The following is an 18,129-nucleotide window of genomic DNA, read 5'->3' on the forward strand; positions in this document are numbered from 1 at the left end:
GGCGCTCTTGTAAGCGCGCCCAAATTCAAATAAAGGGAATGTATTTTCCTTACATATGAAAACGGGCCGATATAAAAAATACGTATATCTAATTTTTCGGTCCTTCAAAACATATCCAAAATTCAAAACAATCGGAGGCGGACACCTGAAAAACCTTTCTTGTTAGATGGACCAGATGGGTTGGCGAACTATTGGCACAATCTATGTACAGAACCGCGTTATTTTTCAAAGCGTAACTTTGCTGGAGGTTCTCTGGATTTGGCAAGACGACATTAGCCTTCCTTGATACACGACTCGATTAAAAAAAATATCAAGCTGTTTTCGAAGAACACCTTTTGCCCTATATTCGCCGTCTTTCGTCTGCAAAATTAACATTGATGCATGATAACGCAACAGTGCACGCTTCATCAAGCACTAAACAATGGCTAAAAACTAAAAATATAGACACGTTAATATGGCCATCGAGGTCTCCTGATCTTAACCCGATTGAGAATTTATGGGGACAACTAGTACGCGATTGTCGCCAATTGAATAGTGTAAAAGAGCTCGAAACGGCAATTACGAACGCTTGGGATCGCATTACTACTCGGCAACTCACAAATCTTGTCGAATCTATGCCGAAGCGAATCAATTTATTAATTAAAAGTGCTGGAAAACCTATTAAATATTAATTTTAATTTTTACTCTGTTAAGAATTATTTAATCACTATGTATGAATATGTTTTTTAAAGTGAACCTATCATTTATTAACGGTTGAAATATATTAAAATTATGATATTCTTATGTTACATCATTTTGAAATATTACTCGAAAACGAAATTTAGCAATCAGATTTGTTAATACAAGGACATTATATCTTGAAAGTTTCAGAGTAGTTGATACATTTCTCTAGAAGTTACGATAATAAATGTGAGTGAACCTATCATTTCCTAACACACTGTAGATGACACAAGTGTTATAAAACATATAAAATTATTTCCAGCCTACAGTAGTCACTACACTAGAGCTCATAATCCAAGACGACAATATTTAGATCCTGACTTAAATATTAACAAGATGTATGAACTATCGTCACAGAATGTGAAAAGGAAAATGTAGTACCAGTGAAAGAAAAATATTACTATAATGTGTTCTCTACAAAGTTTAATTTACATTTTAAACAACCATCAAAGAATACGTGTCAAACTTGTGATGCTTTGCAAATAAAAATTCAATCCTCAGACGGTGAGGGAATTAAGTCGGCAGAAATTGAAAAGAAAACTCACTTACAGGAAGGTTTTTCAGGTATCCGCCTCCGATTGTTTTGAATTTTGGATATGTTTTAAAGGACCAAAAAATAAGATATTCGTATTTTTTTATATCGGCCCGTTTTCATATTCAGGGGGTGAAACGACCCCCTAAAGTTTCAGCTACAATAGGCTATCTCAAAAACTATCATAGATGGAAGAAAACTTCTTAAGGAAAAGTTTCATGGTTTTTTATGCACATATAAATGCTGGTCATCAATTTTGTAAAAAATAATTTGTTTATAACATCATTTTAAAAGAAATCACAATTTACATAATGACAAAAAAGAACACAATTTCTTTTCTGAATCCATTGATATATCACATAGTATGTTTGCCTCTTACAATTTTGTGTATATCAATATTATACAGGGTGTTCGGCCACCCCTGAGAAAAATTTTAATAGGGGATTTTAGAGGCCAAAATAAGACGAAAATTAAAAATACCAATTTGTCGATGGAGGCTTTGTTAAAAAGTTATTAACGTTTAAAGTTCCGCCCCTACTGAATTTCTTTCTCGAAAATGCGCAGGATTTCGGGGTTATGTCTATTCACCAAAAATGATTGTAATTGACCCTCGCAAACGAAAATAATTTTTCCAAAACGATTCGAAATTTTTTTTTCCGTCGAAAAATTTCACACCTCGAATTTTTTTATAGAAAGTGGGTGGGATTTTGGGGGTATGTCTATTCACCAAAAATGATTGTAATTGACCCCCACAACCGAAAATAATTTTTCCAGAATGACTTGACATTTTCTTTTTCGACTTTAGGCACTTAATTAGATTCTCAGTAATGAATTTTTTTCTCGAAAATGCATACGATTTCGGGGGTATGTGTAATGACCAAAAATTATTGTAATTAACCACTGTAACTAAATATAATTTTTTTAGTATGATATGAAATTTTTTAATTTTGTCTAAAAATTTCAGTGTCTACTCGAATTTTTTTCACGAAAGTGGGTAGGATTTCAGGGATATGTGTATTCACCAAAAATTATTGCAATTGACCCCCGCAACCGAAAATAATTTTTCCAGAACGTTCTGAAATATTTTTTTTTCGCCGAAAATTTAGGCACCTACCCCTTGTCGATTTTTCTTAAAAATTCGTTTTTGATTTTTAATAAATTTGTTTGACGTTGTACGGAAATCTTGCCTAATACTTTTTTGTAGGTACCCATGAGCTGTACTTCGGAAAAAAGTTTCATTGAAATCTATTCACAATTGTAGGAGTTATGGCTGTTTGAATATTGGACCATTTTTATGGGGTTTTTCTCATTTTGCGAGGTCAAGGACCAACTTTTCGAATATTTTTACGATTTGTACATATTCTACACTAAAATGCGCGTAGTTTGCTTTTTTAAACATTAAAATCGTCCCATTCGTTCAAAAATTATGACGTTTTAAAAATTCGCACGAAATTTCGGGACTACATTTCTGGCCAGAAATAATATTTTTAGTAAGAAATTTTTTTCTCGAAAGTGGTTAGGATTTCGAGGGTATGTCTATTCACCAAAAACGATCGTAATTACCCCCTGTAACTAAATATAATTTTTTTAGTTTGATTTGAAATTTTTTAATTTCGTCTAAAAATTTCAGTACCTACTCAAATTTTTTTCTTAAAAATGCGTAGGACTTCGAGGGTATGTGTATTCACCAAAAATGATTGTAATTGACCCCCGCAACCGAAAATAATTTTTCCAAAACAGTTTGAAATTTTTTTTTTTCGTCGAAAAATTTAGACACCTACCCCCGGTCGATTTTTCTTAAAAATTCCTTTTTCATTTTTAGTAATTTTGTTTGACGCCCTACAGAAAAGTTGTCTAATACTCCTTTGTAGGCACCCATGGACTCTACCTCAGGAAAAAGTTTCATTGAAATCTATTCACAATTGTAGGAGTTATGGCTGTTTGAAGATTGGACCATTTTTATGGGGTTTTTCTAATTTTGCGTGGTCAGGGACCAACTTTTCGAATATTTTTACGATTTGAACATATTCTCCACCAAAATACGCGTAGTTTGCTTTTTTAAATATTAAAATCGTCCAATCTGTTCAGAACGTATGACACTTTAAAGATTCGCATGAAATTTGAGGGAAGCATTTCTGGCCTCATATTATGTTTTTGGTAAAGAATTTTTTTCTCGAAAATGCGTAAGATTTCAGGGATATGTTTATTGACCAAAAATGATTGAAATTGTCCTCCGCAGACAAAAATAATTTTTTTAGTACCTTTTTCAAAATTTTTATTTTCGCCGAAAAATTTGTCCACCGTTCTGAATTTTTTTCTCGAAAGTGTGTAGGATTTCGAGGGTATGTCTGTTGACCAAAAATGTTTGCAATTGACTCCTGCAACTAAAAATAGTTTTTCCAAGACGATTCGAAAGGCTTTTTTTCACCCAAAACTTTCAGCACTTACTCGAATTTTTTTCTCGAAAGTGGGTAGGATTTCGAAAGTATGTGTATTCACCAAAAATGATTGTAATTGACCCCCGCGACTGAAAATAATTTTTCCACAACTATTTGAAATTTTTGAATTTAATTGTTAATAACTTTTTAACGAAGCCTCCATCAAGAAATTGGTATTCTTGATTTTCGTCTTATTTGGGCCTCTAGAGTCCTCTGTTAAAATTTTTCCCGGGGGTGGCCGAACACCCTGTAGATCAGCCTGTATTATATCCTAAAGTTAGAACTGTGACAAGGGAAAAATAGAGAGACACGATGAACCTGCTAAAATACATTCCTCCTGTTGAACATGATTACTATAAAAACTTGACAACAAATCGAAATGACAAATCCTCGCATACAGCTGATGAAGAAGACATTATTTATAATATTCCTGATAAATTAATCACAAATAATATATTATAACAGAACTGTCAATATTCATTTTTAAGGAAAAGCTCTAATAAAAATATATAACTAACTTTTTCTGTAATAAAAAACTTAAAAATTTAAAGACTGAATTTAACTTTACTGCTTTTTTCAGTTGCCAAATTGATTAACTCCACCAGTCACATAAAAACTGTAACATTACTGACGATTATTTTTTGGCTATTCTTTCTTGTTAATTTTATACACCGTTAAATGAAAGCTGTAGGATTTCCTAACCGTCTTGTTATGTTACAAAAATCAACACCAGTGACGATTATATGTATATGTCTGGAGTTTCCTTCAATTTTGGCCATGGGTTCTATGAACCCATGGTGTTTATTATACGAAGATAAGAGTTCTGAGATATACCTTAGCGTATTTAATAAAAGCATTAATAAATCTACCAGTAATTATTGTCGTTTTAATCAATCATACATCCCACAACCCTACCTATTCCAATAAAAGCTATATCTGTATTTATGCATTCTACATTATACAGGGTGTTCGGCCACCCTTGGGAAACATTTTAATGGGGGACTCTAAAGGCCAAAATAAAACGAAAATCAAGAATACCAATTTGTTGATGGAGGTTTCGTTAAAAAGTTATTAACAATTACATTCAAAACTTTCAAATCATTCTGGAAAAATTATTTTCGGTTGCGAGGGTCAATTAGAATCATTTTTGGTGAATAGGCATACCCTCGAAATTCTACCCACTTTCTAGAAAAACATTCGAGAAAGTGTGAAATTTTTCGACGGGGGAAAAAATTTTCATATCGTTCTAAAAAAATTATATTTAATTATAGGGGTCAATTACAAGCATTTTTGGTCATTACACATACCCCCGAATTCCTACGCACTTTCGAGAAAAAAATTCCTTACCGAAAATCTAATTAGATGACTACGAAAAAAAAGAATTTCAAATCATTTTCGAAAAATTATTTTCGGTTACGGGGGTCAATTACAATCATTTTTGGTGAATAGACATACTCTCGAAATTCTACCCACTTTCTAGAAAAAAATTCGGAAATGTGTGAAATTTTTCGACGGGAAAAAAAATTTTCAAATCGTTCTGGAAAAATTATTTTCGGTTGCGGGGGTCAATTGCAATAATTTTTGGTAAATAGACATACCCCCGAAATCCTGCGCATTTTCGAGAAAAAAATTCGGAACTGGCGGAACTTTAAACGTTAATAACTTTTTAACAAAGCCTCCATCGACAAATTGGTATTCTTGATTTTCGTTTTATTTTGGCTTCTAGAATCCCTCATTAAAATTTTTCCCAGGGGTGGCCGAACACCCTGTATATGTGAATCTATAATTTCCTAACACACTGTACCAATGATAAGAACCCAGATCACGCGTGACACGTGTCTTCTGGTCGCTCAAGATTGTTGCAGAACTGATGACTTTGGGTTGTAAAACTGCAACCACGTTGTCACCAAACAGAGTAGTTAGGAACCGTCGATCCATTACAGGTAGCCCACTTATCCCCTTCCCTTAGACAGATGGTCGTTGCACTTGTTATAGGTAATTGACCTATCAGCTCTCTGCAGCAGGCCGTTCAAATGATTACAGGTGTATAGCTCCCTTTGCAGCTTTCTCTAGCCGGGGAGAGTCTGTTAAAGCTACACCAGAGGGTTTATTTTGCAGTAGATATTTATTAATTCTTAATACAATGTTGCAACAAGCACGTGTGCGGTGATCAAGGCCAAAAGCCACGAGCTTAACCTCACTTTTCGGTTACTTGATACTTTTACACTATCAACGCAGATATTATAATTATCTCGCATATATTTTCAATCTGGGCCCATAACCTGTTAAAGCTACACCGGAGAGTTTATTTTGCAGTAGATATTTATTAATTCTTAATACAATGTTGTAACAAGCACGTGTGCGGTGATCAAGGCCAAAAGCCACGAGCTTAACCTCACTTTTCGGTTACTTGATACTTTTATACTATCAACGCAGATATTATAATTATCTCGCATATATTTTCAATCTGGGCCCATAACCTGTTAAAGCTACACCAGTGGGTTTATTTTGCAGAAGATATTTATTAATTCTTAATACAATGTTGTAACAAGCACGTGTGCGTTGATCAAGGCCAAAAGCCACGAGCTTAACCTCACTTTTCGGTTACTTGATACTTTTATACTATCAACGCAGATATTATAATTATCTCGCATATATTTTCAATCTGGGCCCATAACCTGTTAAAGCTACACCAGAGGGTTTATTTTGCAGTAGATATTTATTAATTCTTAATACAATGTTGCAACAAGCACGTGTGCGGTGATCAAGGCCAAAAGCCACGAGCTTAACCTCACTTTTCGGTTACTTGATACTTTTATACTATCAACGCAGATATTATAATTATCTCGCATATATTTTCAATATGGGCCCATAACCTGTTGAAGCTACACCAGAGGGTTTATTTTGCAGTAGATATTTATTAATTCTTAATACAATGTTGTAACAAGCACGTGTGCGTTGACCAAGGCCAAAAGCCACGAGTTTAACCTCACTTTACGGTTACTTGATACTTTTATACTATCAACGCAGATATTATAATTATCTCGCATATACAGGGTGTTCGGCCACCCCTGGGAAAAATTTTAATGGGCCATTCTAGAGGCGAAAATAAGACGAAAATCAAGAATATCAATTTCTTGACTGAGGCTTTGTTAAAAAGTTATTAACGTTTCAAGTTTCACCAGTATTGAATGTTCTTCTTGAAAATGCGCAGGATTTTGAGGGTATGTCTATTCACCAAAAATGATTGTAATTGACCCTCACAACCGAACATAATTTTTCCAAAACGATTTGAAATTTTTTTTTCGTCGAAAAATTTAGGCATCTACCTCCTGTCGATTTTCTTTAAAAATTAGTTTTTCATTTTTAATAATTTTGTTTGACATCCTACAGAAAAGTTGTCTAATACTTTTTTTATAGGTATCCATGAGCTCTACTTCAGAAAAAAGTTTCATTGAATTATATTCACTATTGTAGGAGTTATGGCTGTTTGAAAATTGGACCATTTTTATGAGGTTTTTCTCATTTTCCGAGGTCAAGGAACAACTTTTCGAATATTTTTAGAATTTCTACATATTCTACACTAAAATACGCGTCGTTTACTTTTTTAAACATTAAAATCGTCCAATCCGTTCAGAAGTTATGACGTTTTAAAGATTCCGAAAGAAATTGGGGCAGACATTTCTGGCCAGAAATTATATTTTCGGTAAGGAATTTTTTTCTCGAAACTGAGTAGGATTTCGGAGGTATGTATAATGACCAAAAATGATTGTAATTACCCACTGTAACTAAATATAATTTTTTTAGTATGATTTGAAATTTTTTAATTTCGTCTAAAAATTTCAATACCTACTCGAATTTTTTTCTGGAAAGTGGGTAGGATTTCGTAGGTATATGTATTCACCAAAAATGATTGTAATTGACCCCCGCAACCGAAAATAATTTTTCCAGAACGATTTGAAATTTTTGAATTTAATTGTTAATAACTTTTTAACGAAGCTTCCATCAACAAATTGGTATTCTTGATTTTTATCTTATTTTGGTCTCTAGAACATCCATTAAAATTTTTCCCAGGGGTGGTCGAATACCCTGTATTTTCAATCTGGGCCCATAACCTGTTAAAGCTACACCAGAGGGTTTATTTTGCAGAAGATATTTATTAATTCTTAATACAATGTTGTAACAAGCACGTGTGCGTTGATCAAGGCCAAAAGCTACGAGATGATGTCGTCTCAAGCGGCAACACGACATCCAACATACAATAACTAACAACGTACAGAACTGCCAACACGAAATATGGCGCGCAAATTAAACTCACTCTAACAGAATCCGAAATTGCAATTATCTCCCTTTGCAGCTAATGATTGTACCGAGGAGGATTGTTGCTTCCTTTACAGCTTTTAAACGGGGGGAATTTCATAAACAACAATTTAACACATAGCAGTTCTTCACACTGGACCATGCACTCATGGATGAATCGAATTGTAGTAATTGCAAAATACTTCTTCTAAGGGTGAAATCCGGCTCGTAGTGTCAGGAGTAACAAGACAAAACTTAATCGTAAATCTCACTTGCGTCGATAAAGTAGAGCAGGTAATCGATCGCCACCTGTTGGATCATGTATTGATTTTTCGATCAGTCTGTAATGTACTGTAACACGTGTTGTACTGCCTATTGTCTTCTCATTAGTTGTTATAAATAAAACATATACAATTAAAATAATATACTGTGCAGTAAAATCTCAACACGTAGGATCAAAAAGTAGTCCTAGCATTTGCAACAACTGCAAACTCAGGCCTGAAACAACCGATTACCTTTGTCCCTGTGAAAAAATGATCACCATCTGCGAGCTAGGGGGCAGCACTGTAGTGTGTTCGGTGTGGATTGATAGACTCTCAACAATTTTATCTCTTTTATTTGTTACCTGCTGTTGTTGTGGGTGCAAATATAGTAATACTGATTACGTACATAGTAAAATAATATTTTTGTCATCCTTAACGATCTTGTAAGGTATTTTGTTCCAATAAATAAATTCAACAGTCTCAAACTGTTCTATGGCTTTATGCTGCTTTAACAAGCTGCCTTGCAAGATGCACGCATTCCAGAAACACTTTCATTAGCTATCGGAATTTCCCTAATTCAAACCAAATACGAACCATCACTTTCATTTACAAGAATTTGACCATCAATTTCTAGCACCTCCATCTCTATACAGAGTGTTCAACCACCCCTGGGGAGATTCTGGAGACCAAAATACAACGAAAATAAAGAATATGAATTTCTTGACTGAGGCTTTCTTAAAAAGTTATTAACAAAATGAAATCAAAACATTTGAAATCATTCTGAAAAAATTATTTTCGGTTGCGGGGGTCAATTACAATCATTTTTGGTGAATACACATATCTCCGAAATCCTATCCATTTTCAAGAAAAAAAATCGGAAAAAGTGGTGAAATTTTTCGGCGAAAAAAAAATTTTTCAAATCGTTCTAAAAAAATTATTTTCTGTTGCGGGGATTAATTACAATCATTTCTGGTCATTACACATATCCTCGAAATCCTACGCACTTTCGAGAAAAAAATTCCCTACCGAAAATCTTATTAGATGCACAAAATTTGACGAAAAAAAAAAAATTTCAAATCGTTTTGGAAAAATTATTTTCGGTTGCGGGGGTCAATTGCAAGCATTTTTGGTCAATAAACGCACCCTCAAAATACTAACCATTTTCGAGAAAAAAATTCATTACCGAAAATACAATTTCAGGCCCAGAAATGTTCCCCTGAAATTTCATGTGAATCTTTAAAATGTCATAATTCCTGAACAGATCGGAGGATTTTGATTTTTCGAAATGCAAACAATGCGTATTTTGGTGGAGAATATGTAGAAATTTTAGCAATATTCAAAAAGTTGTTCCTTAACACCGTAAAGTGAGAAAAATCTCATAAAAATAGTACAATTTTCAAACGGCCATAACTCCTATAAGAGTAAATATACAGGATGTTCGGCCACCCCTGGGAAAAATTTTAAAGGGTGATTCTAGAGGCCAAAATAAGACAAAAATCAAGAATACCAATTTGTTAATGGTGGCTTCCTTAAAAAGTTATATAACAATTAAATTCCAAAATTTCAAATCGTACTGGAAAAATTATTTTCGATTGCAAGGGTCGATTATAATCATTTTTGGTGAATACACATACCCCCGAAATCCTACCCAATTTCGAGAAAAAACTTCCTTACTGCAAATATACTTTCAGGCCAGAAATGTCACTCCAAAATTTGAAAACGTCATAACTTTTGAACGGATTGAACGATTTTAATATTTAAAAACGCAATCAACGCATATTTTACTGAACAATATGTAGAAATTGCAAAAATATAAGAAAAGTTGATCCTTGACACCGTAAACGGGGGAAACCCCCATAAAAATGGTCCAATTTTCAAACAGCCATAACTCCTATAATAGTGAATATATTTCAATGAAACTTTTTTGTGAAGTAGAGCCCATAGGTACCTACAAAAAAGTATTAAACAACTTTTCTATAAGATGTCAAATAAAATTACTAAAAATTGAAAACAAATTTTTATGAAAAATCGACAATGGGGTAGGTGGGGTAGGTGCTGAAATTTTTCGGCGAAATTGAAAAGTTTCAAATCATTCTGAAAAAATTATTTTCGGTTGCAAGGGTCAATTACAATAATTTTAGATGAATAAACCTATCCCTGAAATCCTACCCAGTTTCTAGAAAAAAATTCAGTACGGGCAGAACTTGAAACGTTAAATACTTTTTAACGAAGCCTCCATCAACAAATTGGTATTCTCGATTTTCGTCTTATTTTGGCCTCTAGAATCTCCCATTAAAATTGCATGTATACAGTATACAGTAAAACGTTGATTATCTGAATTAATAAAGACAAATTCAGTCTGATAATCGATTTTTCAGATAGTGATTCTAGAAAAACCAAAGTTCCAGCTATGTAATGAAATAACGAGGAATAAAATACTTTTGAAATATGTACGTTTACTTTATGAAATAATATATTGTGAACGTAATATAAAAAGTATATTAGTGTAGGAGTGATTACATAGTAAATAATGATTGGTTCAGTTTAGTTTGAATCGCGTATGAGAGTGGGGGGTTGCGAGCTAGGCATGAGTTGCGGGGTTTTAAAACGAAGGGGCGATTGCAATTTTGTTATTATTAATGTTTGCGACGTGATAGCGAGCGGTGTATTTAATATATATATTTCCATTTTCCTCCAATCCTCTATAAAATCCTACATTAGTACTTCTTGGATACAATTAAATTTCTTACTTTTAAAAAAATATGTATTTGCAAGACATCTATTTCTTTTTTTACTGTCGGTGATCTTAATGCTGCATTTCGTTTCTGTATTGTCTGGTTTAACCGATCGATCTTCGCTAATTTTACCCTCTTCTGCGAATAATTATTGCTTCGATCACTTGATATCTAGACGATTATGGATAATAAAGAATACTCTACAAAATACTGATGCATTTGTTGGTTTATTAAAGCAAAAAACCTATCGTATGATTAAAAGAGAGAATTATTTTGATCAAAGTCATGTTTCACAATGTTTTATGTTTTTATCTTATGAATTTTTTTTCTTTTCGAGCCACGACAAATATTTTGTGTTTCCCCCAAAAAAATCTGAATAAATTTGTTGCCAGGCAGGTTCCTCAGAGTATTTTTTTCCTAATTGCAGGTTTACAAAACCTCAAACGTTCGCAGACTGTATCGGAAACGAGCTTCCACTTGGATGGGAGGAAGCTTATGACAAGCATGTGGGTGCATACTACATTAATCACGTCAATCGTGCGTATTATTTTCCTTTTTACATGCGATCATGAACGATAACACGTTATATACATATAAATATATATATTCTTAGGTATTTAGAAACTAAATGCTTTGTATCGCTAAAGAAATAGAATGTCAAATATTTTCCGAATAAGAAAAATATATGTGCCAAACTTGCAACAAATAATCGCGAAATACATCGTCAAAGCGTTATGCAAAAGTATCTTTATAAGTAATCTTTGATCTATCAATAATTATCACAATACCAATTAATAATACGAAATAAATCGTGCCTAAATAGAATTATAAATAGATGAAAAGTGATACATACAGCGAGTCGTAAATTATTGGCATGCACACAAATTTCATAGTATTAAGCAAAATAAGAAAACAATTAGAGGGCTATAATATTTGTTTATGAAAAATATATAGTTTCGATTCTTGGATAGTAAAGCTATAAAATAATAGTGTGAAATTCGTTTAATATTAAAATATTCAAGACTAGCTTTTTTTTAAATTAATTGTGTCTACCGATAATTTTGCGATGCAGAATTACGCGATGACTGATTACGGTTCGATTTTTCGTAATTTCATACATCTATTTTATGATTTTAACAATCGAGGTTTCAAACCATCTATTTACATTTTGATTTAAAAAATGATTGCATGTGCCAATAATTGCCCGATTCGCTGTATGTTATTTTTTTACGATTGTTTGTTTTAGAGACGACACAACTCGAAGATCCAAGACAAGAATGGCGCGCCATTCAAGAGGCCATGCTTCGAGAATACCTTCAGACTGCACAAGACGTACTCGAGGTAAGATTTCGAAGACCTTTCAATTACTTTCATTGATTGTGTAACACTTTAGTACATACATCTTACTATGTTTTTAAGAAGAGCTGGTTTATCATAAGAAAACAAACTATTTTAAAATTGCTACACATCCTAGTTCGATCCACATTTAATTTAAGTTTGGGTTAAATACAATCTTGTATTTATTACAGTATAATAAACATACTGTTGCAATTCAGTTGCGATCCCTAGACACATGTTTGTTTGAGGAATAACCTGCAAAATCAACAGCTGAATATATTGCACAAAACATATAGTCATCAACATTGTGCGATGAATGCAAATTTCTGGATGCTTGTTTTGATCTGCATTGTAGTGATTTATGTCCCACTTTTCCACGCTTGTAACATTTTACTTTGATACTTCCCTGTCGTTCCATCCTTACATCCTTCTCGAATTGATTCCTATTTCTCCAATTATTATTTTGGTTGCATGGATTATATTTTTGCTTGTATCCATTGTCCGCTGCAAATTCTCCAGGAGAGTCAACGGCATATGACTTGGACCTAGCTTCACTTTCTACAATACTTTTTACTTTCAGTATATCTGAACTAGGTAACTCATCGCGAGACTCAATTGCAGTGCAAAAATTTTCATAGCTGCTTGGTAAACTGTATGTATAATAGAAGAATAGCAGCCATATCTGCATGTATTGTTATATCCAAGACAGTTAATTTGTCAATTGCATCAAAAAACTTATTCAAATGTTCTCGAATATCTTCATCTTCTAGACAATGCCAACTACTTGAGAAATATGGCCTTTCTCACTGGTCCTTTAGATGCGTACACTGTCTCAAGTGTCTCAAATCTGTTGCAACTCCAGATGAATTAATAAGAACTGGTTTATCATAAGAAAACAAACAAACTATTTTAAAATTGCTACACATCCTAGTTCGATCCACATTTAATTTAAGTTTGGGTTAAATACAATCTTGTATTTATTACAGTATAATAAACATACTGCTGCAATCCAGTTGCGATCCCTAGACACATGTTTGTTTGAGGAATAGCCTGAAAAATCAACAGCTAAATATATTGCACAAAACATATAGTCGTCAACATTGTGCGATGAATGCAAATTTCTGGATGCTTGTTTTGATCTGCATTGTGGTGATTTATGTCCCACTTTTCCACGCTTATAACATTTTACTTTGATACTTCCCTGTCGTTCCATCCTTACATCCTTCTCGAATTGATTCCTATTTCTCCAATTATTATTTTGGTTGCATGAATTATATTTTTGCTTCCATCCATTGTCCGCTGCAAATTCTCCAGGAGAGTCAACGGCACTTGACTTGGACCTAGCTTCACTTTCTTCAATAATTTTTACTTTCAGTGTATCTGAACTAGGTGACTCATCGCGAGACTCAATTGTAGTGCAAAAATTTTCATAGCTGCTTGGTAAACTATACGTATAATAGAAGAATAACAGCCATATCCGCATATATTGTTATATCCAAGACAGCCAATTTGTCAATTGCATCAAAAAACTTATTCAAATGTTCATCTTCTGACATTCTAGACAATGCCAACTGCTTGAGAAATATGGCCTTTCTCACTGGTCCTTTAGATGCGTACATTGTCTCAAGTGTCTCGAATCTGTTGCACCTCCTTCGGATGAATTAATAAGATCAATTTGACGTGAGCCTTATGGTCATTTTTTATCCACTTTTGCCTTGCATCTACTTCATTTACACCCAGCAGTCGTATCTCTTCACTAATGTATTCCCACAACTCATCCTTAATTAATACAGCTGCTGCATGAACTCTCCAGGAGTCATAATTCTCCTTTGTTAATAGGGTATATTCCTAGCAAACGGCCCGTTCACCAATCGGGGCGAGTTATACGTCATTCGATTCGTCTAATTCAGTACATTATTGATATGCATTTCATTATTTGCGGAAATTCGTTATTTTTCTATAAACTTGTAAAGTTACAGTAAAAAGTAAGGTTAAGTATATTTTGACAGGTTTACAGGTGGAAACAAGTGACTATCGTTACTGTGTTCAAAATGTCAGGTAGTCAAATGCTAATTTGTTAAATATTTATTGAATGAAATTTCTGCCATTTCTGCTAATATTTCATTAAATAAATCACCATTTTACTATTAGGTACATTTACTAAATACATAATGGCTCAGGTATCCAATAAAGTTACTCTTCTTGAAAATATAAAATATTGATAGTATTATATGTTATAAAAAAGATTAAAAAATGTACGGAATGCCTCCAAGTGGTTTCAATTTAATTCGTTTAAGCATCAGTAATGGGATCTTTAAAAGAAAAAGAAGGGTATAAACACCTCATCGTAAACCATAGTTTACATTTTAAAGACCCAAAAACAGGTGCTCGTACAAACACAATTGAAACTACATGGAGGCATAGTAAACATTTTTTGCCTGAATATTGTCGGTTACTATTTGCAATTTCACACGTTTTTTAATATTTTTTGTAACATATAATACCATAAATATTTTCTATTTTCAGCAAAAAAGATAATTTCATCGGATATCTAAGCCATTATGTATTTTACAAATCTTACAAGCAGGGAAAGGATGATTTATTTAATCAAATATTAAAAGAAATTTCTGAAATTTCTTTTGACTCTGTAGAAAATGAAAATATACCAGATCTAGACGATAATGAAATTTAATAATAAAAAAAAGTTAAATCAACGCACTACATACAATTGTAATTTACTATATTGTCTACCCGTAATCAGTGTCAGAGGGTGGTGGCAACATTTTTTACTGTTGCTATAAGTACTGTCTGAGTAGGTCTGGGTTATATGGGTGGGTGGGGAAGTAATTGTTGCTGCACATACTGTCTACCTGATCGACTCATGAAAAGTCTATGCGTAAAAAAATGATTTTTATGCATACACGTTCTACAAATTCCCATTTGACAATGTAGCATTATCAAATTAGATCAATTATTTATAATTTGTAACATGAACATAGCAACGATAGTCACTTGTTTCTACCTGTGAACCTGTCAAAAAATGTACTTAACCTTACTTTTTACTGTAACTTTACGACAAGTTTATAAAAAAATAACGAATTTCCGCAGATAATGAAATGCATATCAATAATGTACTGAATTAGACGAATCGAATGACGTATAACTTATCCCGATCGGTGAACAGGCCGTTTGCTAGGAATGTTTCGTTAATAGTTCCATACAAGAACATTTCATCATTGAAGACATCGTTATTTGTCTTAATGGAAAAAATGAAAAATGCAATAGATAGTCTGCGTGAACACGTGCTTCGATCAGTTTGAGGTTATAACCACGCCTGGGACCATGACCTATTGAATAATATCAGGTTCCCTTGCATAGGAACTGATTAAATAACTATATATAGACAATATTTAAATGTTAAACACAATCACTTTAATTATTCACCAGATATTACATAGTTAAACATAAAATACAGTAATACCGACCATGTGGCTCGAACACACGACGCGACTCGACTCGAACAAAAGACACGGGAATCCCCGAACGATCTTCAATCTTATAGGTGCTGCCACTTTGGCCGCAAGATTATGAACGAAAGATATGAAAACATACTAGTTTTTATCCGATACAACAATTCGACCGCAGAAATGAAATTCAATATTTATTGAACTTTATTTACTAATAATATAACAACAGTGGTTTATAACATAAGCAGTAATATATAAAGTTTAATAAACACGTAATTTCTGTATGTTACAAATGAAACGAACTGGAAATGAATGAACAAAATATGTAATAAGAAACAAAAACGCAATATCACAGATCGATAAATTTTGTCGTCACTCCGCGTTCCTTCATCACACACACACAAAACATTCATTCATTTAGATTCGTTGTCCTCCAACAATATTTGATATAATCTGACTATTTATATCTAACGTAACGACAAAATAAGCGATAGAAATATTTCATTTTTTTGTCATGGATGAACAAGCACCGGCGAACAAGTAAATTTTTCGGTAATTATTGAGATTAGGTTCCTCCTTACCGATTTTGATGAAAGGGTCTAGCCGAATAAGCATGGTAAAAGTGCCCCCAAACCAAATTGAACGGGGTTAATACCACTCGATAAGTGGTTCGAAGAAACCCCTTTTCCCAAAGTTTCAATCCGATATCTCTACTACAGGGGTAATTACGGGGTGAAAATCATTTTTTGGTTCATCCTTAATATCTCCCGTTCTACTCAATTAAAGATTATGAAAAAAATCATGGTTATTCTATCGATTGATGTACATGTTTGAGAATTTTTTCAGAATTTTTGGATGCAAATTCGATTTTTAAAAAATTCAAAAATATTTTAACCATCGATTTTTTGTCGAAGTTATCAAGTGACCACATTTGTTTTTATACAGTATAAAGCTCTCAAAAGAATTAGTAATCCCTAATTTTTTCAGATTTTTCGAAGGGGTGGAATATAGTCAAAAAAATAAAAAATGATTAAAAAATAGTGAAAAAGCTTTATATTGTCTTAATTACTTACGTGACCATGCTCATATTTTTACAGCTATAGCGTAACACTATGACTATTAATGCATAATTTTTTCAGATTTTTTGGAAAAGTGCATTATTGTTAGATAAATATGAATTCATATTTCGTACGTTTTCATACCAAAAAAGGCCGCACATGCCTTTAAAATAGATATAATTAAAATATATTTGTTTACATACTTTGTTAACAAAATTGATACGATCCCGTAAAAAATATTTTTAGATCTTGTTCGGTCATTTCTGGGAAGTCGAGTAAATCGGTTACTGTTATTTTCTTGAATGCAGCACTGTGAGGAAGGACACAGAACTTACCCCATAACCGTCAAAAGCAAAACTTCTAACATATATATAGCTATGTGTTGTAACCACGCTGTGTGCGTCTATGTGCTTTTTAATATAATAAAATATTATATTTATAATATTGTTTGCGTTAGTCTCATCCTCATCTTCATGTTTATCAGTACATAATATTATTCAGATTCAGACAGAATGTTGGCAATGTCGCGCATGGTTTATCGAAATGATCAGCGCATCGCGCGGCGCCGTAGTGGTTCTAATCAACACGAGTCCAGTATCACACGTACATATTTGAAACTACATCTAGCGACCAGTTAACAAAATATGTAAACAAATATATTTTAATTATATCTATTTTAAAAGCATGTGCGGCCTTTTTTGGTATGAAAAAGTACGAAATATGAATTCATATTTATTTAACAATAATGCACTTTTCCAAAAAATCTGAAAAAATTGTGCATTAATAGTCGTAGTATTATGCTATAGCTGTAAAAATATGAGCATGGTCACGTAAGTAACTAAGATAATATAAAGCTATTTCACTATTTTTTAATCATTTTTTATTTTTTTGACTACGTTCCACCCCTTCGAAAAATCTGAAAAAATTAGGGATTACTAATTCTTTTGAGAGCTTTATACTGTATAAAAACAAATGTGGTCACTTGATAACTTCGACAAAAAGTCGACGGTTAAAATATTTTCGAATTTTTTAAAAATCGAATTTGCATCCAAAAATTCTGAAAAAATTCTCAAACATGTACATCAATCGATAGAATAACCATGATTTTTTTCATAATCTTTAATTGAGTAGAACGGGAGATATTGAGGATAAACCAAAAAATGATTTTCACCCCGTAATTACCCCTGTAGTAGAGATATCGGATTGAAACTTTGGGAAAGGGGGTTTCTTCGAACCACCTATCGAGTGGTATTAACCCCGTTCAATTTGGTTTGGGGGC

The 18,129-nt window shown here is 33.0% G+C and overlaps 1 protein-coding gene across 2 annotated transcripts in view; it reads left to right on the plus strand.

Annotated features, from left to right (window-relative positions):
* The window catches only part of Kibra (WW and C2 domain containing protein kibra), a 239,783-nt gene that overhangs the window by 71,302 nt on the left and 150,352 nt on the right, over positions 1-18,129 (plus strand). For both annotated transcript variants that reach the window (XM_076771501.1, XM_076771500.1), the window contains exons 3-4: positions 11,415-11,524; positions 12,234-12,328. In XM_076771501.1, coding sequence (XP_076627616.1) covers positions 11,415-11,524; positions 12,234-12,328 — 205 coding nt within the window. The remainder of the gene's footprint in view (positions 1-11,414; positions 11,525-12,233; positions 12,329-18,129) is intronic.

This window comes from Colletes latitarsis, chromosome 8 (assembly GCF_051014445.1).
Source record: "Colletes latitarsis isolate SP2378_abdomen chromosome 8, iyColLati1, whole genome shotgun sequence".
In the NCBI taxonomy this organism is placed as follows: Eukaryota; Metazoa; Arthropoda; class Insecta; order Hymenoptera; family Colletidae; genus Colletes; species Colletes latitarsis.